Source organism: Mirounga leonina, unplaced genomic scaffold, assembly GCF_011800145.1.
Source record: "Mirounga leonina isolate KUSES-001 unplaced genomic scaffold, KU_Mleo_1.0 Mir_114, whole genome shotgun sequence".
In the NCBI taxonomy this organism is placed as follows: domain Eukaryota; kingdom Metazoa; phylum Chordata; class Mammalia; order Carnivora; family Phocidae; genus Mirounga; species Mirounga leonina.
The window spans coordinates 19,380,417-19,389,716 of NW_023270265.1; the positions used below are offsets into that span (position 1 = coordinate 19,380,417).

The 9,300-nt window shown below is 41.3% G+C and overlaps 1 protein-coding gene across 1 annotated transcript; it reads right to left on the reverse strand.

Annotated features, from left to right (window-relative positions):
* Positions 1-4,534: 4,534 nt before the first annotated feature.
* Positions 4,535-9,100, reverse strand: PPP1R3C (protein phosphatase 1 regulatory subunit 3C). The gene is made up of 2 exons (XM_035025004.1): positions 8,941-9,100; positions 4,535-6,918 (listed from the first exon to the last, which is right to left on the reverse strand). Exons 1-2 carry the CDS (start codon positions 8,952-8,954, stop codon positions 5,979-5,981), a joined length of 954 nt encoding a protein of 317 aa, XP_034880895.1. The 5' UTR covers positions 8,955-9,100; the 3' UTR covers positions 4,535-5,978.
* Positions 9,101-9,300: the final 200 nt, after the last annotated feature.

A 9,300-nucleotide genomic window follows, 5' to 3' on the forward strand; every position in this document is an offset into this window, starting at 1 on the left:
TCTTCATGATATTAAATGTTCCTAACCACAAATAAGGAATAGTTTTTTATTTGTAAGTTTCTTCATTGCCTTTCAATATATACTTATAATTTTTCCTTAAACATCTTGTTAAATTTTTGTTACATTTATTCCAAAGACTTTTTATGTCATTACTGCTATTGTAAAATATTCTCTTTTTTTCAAAAATTACCTTTTCTGTTTATTGCATATATATATAGATTGATGCTCAGTTCACTTTTGGATATTGATCCTTGTATTAGTCATCTATTGCTGAGTAACAAATTACCCCAAACTTAGTGGCTTAAAACCACAAACATTTAGGGGTGCCTGGGTGGCTCATTCAGTTAAGCATCTGCCTTTGGCTCAGGTCATGATCCCAGGGTCCTAGGATAGAGCCCTGTGTGAAGCCCAACATCAAGCCCCGTGTCAGGCTCCCTGCTCAGCAGGGAGTCTGCTTCTCCCTCTCTCCTCCCCCTGCTTGTGCTCTCACTCTCTCTCTCAAATAAATAAAATCTTTTTAAAAAACCACAAACATTTATTATCTCATAGTTTCTTTTTTTTTTTTTTTTAAGATTTTATTTATTTATTTGACAGAGAGAGACGGCAAGAGAGGAAACACAAGCAGGGGGAGTGGGAGAGGGAGAAGCAGGCTTCCTGCAGATCAGGGAGCCCAATGCAGGACTCAATCCCCGGACCCTGGGATCATGACCTGAGCCTTAGGCAGATGCTTAACGACTGAGCCACTCAGGCGCCCCTCATAGTTTCTTTAAGTTAAAAATTCAGAAGCAACTTAGCTGGGAAGTTTTGGCTCAAGGTTTCTCATTAGGTTGTAATCAAGGTATCAGCCAAGAGTGCAGTCATCTGAAAGCTTGACTGGGAATGGAGGATCCATTTCCAGGCTCTTAAGAGACCTCAGCTCCTCACCACATGGGCAACCCCAATAGGGCTTCAAGGTAACTGACTTCCCCTAGTGCAAGAGAATCTGAGAGAGAGAGAGAAAGCAACTAAAATGAAAGCCACAGTGTCTTTTATAGCCTAATCTTGGACATAACATGCCATAATTTCTGCTGTATTCTATTGGTTACACAAGAGCAACTCTGGCACAGCATGGGAGGAAACTATGCAAGGGTATGAATCTCAGAAGGTTAGCACCACTGGGGCCATTTTGTAAGCTAACTGTCACAATTTATATCCAACAACCTTGCTGATTCTCATATTCATTCTAATAATAATAGTAGTAGATTCTTTTGGATTTTCTATGCAGGTAAACATATTATCTGTAAATAATGATAATTTTCTTTATTTCCTACCAATCCTATATTTATTTCTTTCTTGCTTTACTTCGCTGGCTCAGATTTCCAGCACAATGTTTAAGAGAGGTGGTGATAGAAGAACTTATCTTAAAAGAAGTTTCAACATTAACCATAATATGATGTTTGTAGGTTTTGTTTTTATTTTCAGTAGATACCCTTTTCCAAATTTCCCTTTATTCCTTGTTTCAGGGCTTTTTTTTCCATTAAGGGTGTAAAATTTTATAAACATTCTTTGACATCTATTGGGCTGACTGTGTATTTTTATTCCCTTAATCTATTTATGTGTCAGGTTACAGTAATTGATGTTCTAGTATTAAACCAATTTTTCATTCTTAGAATAAACCCAACTTGATCATAATACATTATCTTTTATACATTTTAATAATTTATTTTTTGTAAATTTTTGTATCTGTTAATAAGTGAAATTGGCTTACAACTGTACTTTACTATACTGTCCCCAGTAGGTTTCAGTATCAAGGTCATGCTAACTCATTAATAAGTTGAGGAATATTCCCTCTCTTTTATATATTCTGGAATATATTTTTTTAAAGATTTTATTTATTTATTTAACAGAGAGAGACATAGTGAGAGAAGGAACACAAGCAAGGGGAGTGGGAAAGGGAGAAGCAGGCTTCCTGCCGAGCTGGGAGCCTGATGCAGGGCTTGATCCCGGGACTCTGGGATCATGACCTGAGCTGAAGGCAGACGCTTAATGACTGAGCCACCCAGGTGCCCCTATATTCTGGAATATTTTATATAAGATTAGAAATATTTGATCCTGGGGCACCTGGGTGGCTTACTCAGTTAAGCATCTGACTTTAGCTCAGGTCATGAACTTAGGTCCTGGGATTGAGCCCCAGGTCACACTCCACACTCAGCGGGGCGTCTGGTTGTCCCTCTGCCCCTTCCCCCACTTGTGTGCTCTTTCTCTCTCTCAAATAGTAAAATCTTTAAAAATATATATATATTTGATCCTAGGGGTGCCTGGGTGACTCAGTCAGTTGAGCATCCAGTCGTGATCTCAGGGTCATGATCTCAGGGTCATGAGATCGAGGCAGAGATCGAGGCCCACCTGTGGCTCTGTGCTTATCAGGGAACCTGCTGGAGGTTCTCTCTCCTCCCCCTCCCCCTCTGCCCCTCCCCCACTCTCTCTCCCTCTCTCTCTCAGATAAATAAATCTTTTTTTTTTTTAAGATTTTATTTATTTATTCATGAGAGACAGAGAGAGAGGCAGAGGGAGAAGTAGGCTCCCAAGGAGCAGGGAGCCCGATGCGGGACTCGATCCCAGGATGCCGGGATCACGACCTGAGCCGAAGGCAGACGCCCAACCATCTGAGCCACCCAGGCGCCCAATAAATAAATCTTTTGAAAAAAAAATTTGATCCTTAAATGTTTGATACAACTCACCTGTAAAAATATCTGGACCAGGTATTTTGTTTGTGAGTAAATTTTAAGCCACCAATTTTATATTACTGATCTTAAATATTTATAGAACTAGCCAGGTTTTCTGTTTCTTCTTGAAACCATTTTGATACAACACATTTGTCTAGAAATTCTCCACTTTATCTAAGTTTTCAGAGTTACTAGCATGAAGTTATCCATAATGCCCTAATATTTATTTATGCATTACCTATAATTATGACATTTTTTAATTCTCTTTTTTTTAGCTTTTTTTTCATGCATCTTGTCAAAGACTTGTCTTTTTATTTCTTTGTTTATGAATTCGTGTTTGATGAAAATTCTTTGGGGCTTAGGTTAAAGGCACATTTTTAGAGAGTACTTGTATTTGCTTCTACTGAGTACCTGTGGGTATTGCAACCAGGGATCATTTTAATGAATTTTTGGTTTGAGGTTTTTCAGAATACAAGGAATGTGAATTCAGATTGCAAATCCATGTGAGGGCCAAATTGTGGTTATGAATTTTAAGAGGAGTTTGTTTTTTCCTTCTACCCAGAGGTACAGGCATCTTTCCTACTTGAATTTCTTTGTAAGAAGGGTTACATTTTTTTCTTAATGAGGTTCTGTCCTGTGTTGGTCCTAGCTATGCTAGATATTCACTGTGACCACCTCCCAGCTTAATGGACACTAACCTTCATTTCTGGCCCCTTAGCAGCCATAGATGTTAAAGACTAATGTTGGTCACCAGGGTATTAGCAAGTGACTTCAGGACAGCTGCCAGCTTCAGTATACATTTACTCTCTGGGGTCCTGCTTTTGCTTTTTATTTAGGGGGCAGAGGCCTGTAAGGCCATCCTCCCTTTCTTCCCAGCTCAGCAATGCTTTTAAAATATATTATTATTATATTAAAATATAATTCAAAAATATTTTATCTAGCATTTTCAGGTGTTTTGTCCTGGAGGAATTTGGGTGGGGAGTAATCTAAGACTTTAATTTTTACATTTTCAAGGCCATACTCATCTTGATCAGGTTGTACAGGGTGTAATTTTGGGTGTGCTATGCAGTACTTCTTTAGGTACTGGAACAACCCCTAGAATTCTTCCTATCCAGGCTAAGATCCTGGTTGTAGACACTGTGTGTCAAACAAAATACATCTGTAGCCAGATACAGCCTACAGGCCTATAGTTTACAACTTCTGATAAAAAGGATTTTATGATACAAAATTTGTTTTTTATAATTGGGCCTTTTCAGTAGTTTGGTCATTTGTTTCACCTTAAGTTTAAGATAACCCATGCAGAAGCCCTTTCTGGAATTTTACACGAGAACTGGAACTACAGCTAAGTTTCATAGACCTGCTACCTCTCACTGCAGGGAGCCTACCCTCTCCTTTCAGGCCAGGACTGGTGCCCACTGCCCCCTCCTTATGCCCTCTGTGCGGCTCCAACCTTTGCCCCTTCGGGAAGGTGCTGGGGTAGAAGCCCACTCCAGCTCTTCCCACACAATCTCCTCCCCGATTTTAAAGCTGATGAGTGGCCCCCAAGAGAACCCTGACCCAGCAGAGAATATGCATGATGAGCATTAAGTACACATGGGGATAATTAGAGGGACAGTCGCAGCAGCTCAAGTCACTGTTCCTGGACCCTAGTCCTAGTGGTCAGGCAGTAGGAAGTGTCCTCACTATTGAGACTGGAACCATGTGAATACCCTCAGGTGAATCCAATTGCTGGTCCAAACTATCTTTGTTCAGTTGTTCTTAAACAAAACAGGAGAATCTCAGTTGATGGTTTATTTGACTGTGGCTTTGAGAAAGAAAACATACTCAGGTCTTGTATCAAACACTTTTATTCTTAAAGTGAGAAGTTCACAAAGGATAGCTATAGGAGAGTGAAATATTTATAGAGTAGAAAAATTGTTGGTGCTAGCCAAACCTCAAACACTGTCATAGTTATTCCAATAGTACTTTTCCAGCATGGCAGATCACACTTGTTAAAATTAACTGCATTCTCTGAACACTTCTCAATGGATGTGCACAATGATAGAAGCAAACATTCAAGGATTCCTGTTCTTAATATCTTATAGAGTGGATTTATGCACACCTCAAAATAATTATATTACAATACATCCAAACAATTCACATCTATTAAAAAAATATTTTTACTTCAAAGAAGTTGGTAGAAAGACTTAAAACAAGACAAATATAGGCACAAAATAGATCGCTGCTTCTATGTGCAAGGTACTGGATTCTTGAATTGAGAATCCGTGTCAGTCCTCACTTCCAACATCACATCGAAAAAGTATGGCAGAAAAATAAGTCACCTTCAATATGAAGGATGCAAGTTGTGTACATTGGCAACACTCTCAAAGATACAACAGTATTACAAAAGGGATGCCAGTATACAGAGTGGACCTTCTTATAAAGTCAAACACTCATGAGTTACCATATGACCCTCCAGATATTTGGGAACAACACAATATTCTGGCTTAATCAAGGCACTTGCAAAGAGCAATCTTTGTAGTGAGTCCCTGAGCATGACGCCTTGATCACAAACAAGATCACTTATGAGGACTGCAAAGCCAGATTTGCTTAAACTTTCCCCAAATCGTGCTTTTTCATAAATGTTTGAAAAGAAAGGCTTCATTTAAATCTTGATTCTCCAGAGTTATAATTCACCTTTCCCCAATACCACCCAACACCTCTAACGTTTGGGTTTTCTCCACGAGAATATATAAAATGGAATCTTCCCTCCCCCCCACACAAATGATTTCCTTAGGAGAGAACTATAAAACCAACTTAAAAACACAAAGTAACCTTACATTTTCTCACCAACAGCGAAGTATCAGACCACTCCTACTCTGACGTGAGCTGTGGAGCCCTTTGTGTGCATTTTTCAGACATTCCTCATACCATTAAAACAGCTTGCCATCACCATCAATTGTCCTTTTTTAACCTTTCCTTGCCCAAAGTGAAAGCTAGTGAATTGAGAGGGAAGGAGAAAGGGCCTTGAAACAGTATTATTATTACTATTTTTTTTTTTACAAAAATAGGGTTCCAGGCTGTTACTTGATCCTCCAAAGCAAAATTGGGCAGTATCATCGTATAGACCTCAACAATAAATTCTCAAGTGGCTATCTTTTTGTAGCCAGGTCTCAAAAGCTCAAAACTACACCTAATGAAGGAAAGTAGCAAAAACTTCCTAATACTGAGCAATACAGACCTAGAATTACATGGGAAATATGCCAGATCAAAACCAGTCACTAGGTTACTTAATCATCGATAAGAGGCCAAGTTCTCCATTCTCCCCCAACTCTGCCATTCTGGGAAGAGCCCACTGGCCAGCCTTGGACTGCCAAAGATGGATGACTCTGACTCAGTCTTGGGGGGCACCTGGTGGAATGCACAGTCCTGAGACGCTGTCTGTGTCTGTACTCCGTCAGGTTTCCATTGCACATGGACAATTCTGTAATTCTGACCTCCGTTGTTGTCCCAGAAGACCTGCCCATTAGCATGGTAAGAAATGCAAAACTCAATTTTCTCCTCTGTTGGAATGACAGAGGGTAAGTCAATGGCAAATGAGAAGGTGTCACTATCTGAGCCACCATACACATTTTTCATGTAGACACAGTCCACATCATTGTAGCTTTTCCAGGTATCAAAAGTGATACGAATCTGAACCTTCTTCTCAAAGCTCATGTTTTTCACTTTCACAGTTCCAGTCACTGTTCGCTCTTGCAAAGAGCAGTTCTCCAGACAGACAAAATTCTTCTGAAAGTGGTTCCGAAAACTTAAGTAATCAGTTGAAGGCTGGGGAAAATCTAAAATCAAGTTTTTCTCCTCATGGAGTTTTAAGCCAGAGGCGATATCGTTAAGGTCCAAGAGATCAAACTGGAGATCCCACGCTGGTTCTTCTGGGAGGTCCGAGAAGATGTGGATGGCGGTGAGAGAGAGCCCCTTGGAGTCAGCAAACACAACCCGCTTCTTGGCTTGGTCGTGTGAATGCTTCCACTCATTCTGTGATTTGGCTTCCTGTTTTATATTGAGACACGGTTTCAGAGGCTTTAATTTGTTCACAAAATTTCTTCGTTGGAGGTCATCATAAGGGCCCAGGAAACTCTTCAGAGGTGGCGAATGAGCCAAGCAGAGCCTCATGGCCACATCCACTGGCATGACTGAACTTGTCAAAGGCCTCGGATCTAAAACCTGGATCATTCTGGAATACAAAAGAAGAGGGGTTATCACTTGGACCTGGAATGCTTTCCCCAGGTTCCAAATATATATGTACTATTTTTGTATTGACTTAACTGTAACTAGCACGGTAAGCCTCAGGGATGTGTTTTCATACGTAGTAAAAGAAAACAGTATTAGACGATCAGATTTGCATCCTGTGTCTGGCTATGCCCTTGACAGACTACAAGGCCATGGGTTAACTGCTTAAGACACTTGGGGGTTTCAGTATCCCCATCTGAGAAATAAAAGGGCTGGATGTGATCATCTTTAATACAGCTCTAAGAACCATTTGCTCTGTTCTGAGCCAGTGGTTCTCAAACCTGACTAGTCACAATGGCCTAGAGAGTTGGTTTTCTTTCTTTTTCTTTAATGCCAATTCCTGGGACTTAAAGCCACTGAGGCAGAACCTCTGGGGGGTGGGGACAGGGGCTTCCCAGGTGATTCTAATGACCAGACAGGTTCCAGAACCATGGTTCCAGACTCTGTGCGCCCTCTGGATGCTCTGTTGATTTTCCTGTTAAATTGATTACATTTCTCTGGAAAGGTAATCCACTTGAAAAGGAAAAAAAAAATAGCAATAAAACTCTCATGGAACAGTTTTGAGAATGAGAAAGCTGGAAAGAATGAAGTCAGAGGATTAGCTTTTCACTTTATTGTGTTCGTCCTCATTTTTCACAAATAACCAACTGAAATGCATGTCAGCAGTTCATGCACTTACAGAAAAACTTCACATAATCTGTATTTCATATAGAAAGATATTCATGACAAATACACATTTAGGTGGAAAATGCTGATTACTGAAAATTGTTTTTAATATATATTGTATATATGAATTTATGAAACACTTAATAGGAAATACACCAAAAAGTTACTTATCTCTGGGCAGTAGGATCATTCATGATCTATTTTTATCTTTGTACTTTTTTGGTATTTTCTAATGTTTGGCATTGGATATTTATAACTAGCAAGATAGTAAAACTATTTAAAAATTTAAATAACTATGCTCAGCAGTATTAAATTCAGAAGTGTCCATCAGGTTTTTTTCCTGACCTTTAGCCCTCCATACATATTCCCAAGCTTATGGATTTTTCCCCCATCCTATCCATACAGAGAGGAGATATGTGTATACTGTACATGATATTTTTCAATCTGTCTTCAATAACTTCACAGCAGCTCTAAGCACATAGGCAAATAAATGGTCATCAACACACAAAACAGATAATACAAGAACATTCACAGAATTTACTTTATTAGTCCTGGGATTTTTCTGGGAGGCCTACAAACTTAGAACAAACAAACGAAAGCTAAAGCTATATTTGTGAATCTAATAATAGTTAACAGGCAGGATTTTTAGAGAAGTCTTCTGCTAAGTAAGTCATGTCTGGAGAAGCTATTTAAAGTAGTTTTATGGAAGGTTTTTTTGTTTTGTGGTTTTGTTTTGCATTTTTACTTTTTGCACTTACAGAAAGACAGTTTAAGGATCTGGCAGTTTCCCTGGAATTTTAAGTCCTGGCCAAGAGTTAAAAAATTATCATTTGCTCAAACTCCACGACTGAGTTTACTATGGCAATCCGTGATAAGAAAGGTGCAGGAGGGCGAAAGAATGCAGAACACCGTACTGCAGTTCCCCCCCCCCCCCCAGGCTAAACTACCGAACCAGCAAGGTCAAGGTGCTGTTCCCACAAGCTGCCCCAGTTCTTGGGACATTTGTGCGGATCAAGAGAAAACAGTCGGAATCCAAGAGGGAATCAGAACTAAAGCTGACTCACGTTCAAGAGTTTCTGGTTTGGGATGCTAATTACCAAAATAAGCTGTGGCTAAGAAGCGCAGAGCAAATCTCCACAATCCGAGGCTTCCCTGGGGCCAGATTCAATTCTGCAGTCAGCCAGCTTGCCGTCCTCCGGAGTCTCCATTTGCAGTGATGCCCGAAGGACCACGCCACCCAACCTCCCTGCAGTTGTGCGCTCCGCTCTGCTCTGGGGCGGGGAGTCTGCGGTGAACCTACCTGGTGCAGCTCATTAGGCAGAGAGACGGCGGCGGACCGTGAGAGCCGGCTCTCGGTTGTCTGCGCGAGTTCGCACCGGGCTCCGGGCCGTCTTGGTTCGGCTGGAGCTCCAGCGGATTGCTGGTGCTGCGCGGGAGAGGCCGCTTATCTGCCCCGGACCACGTGGACCAGTCTCTCGGACCAATCACCGGGCGGCTGGCCCCGCGGCGCGACCAACGCCCGGGGAACGTGACCGCCGTGGTGCGCCGGGGAGTGCTAGGGGTCTCCGCCAGCAGCTGGACCGAGCTCCGTAACGCGAACCCTGGGCGAGGGGGGCATGGAGGCCACATCGCGAAGCACGTAGCGGGTGCAGGCCAGGAG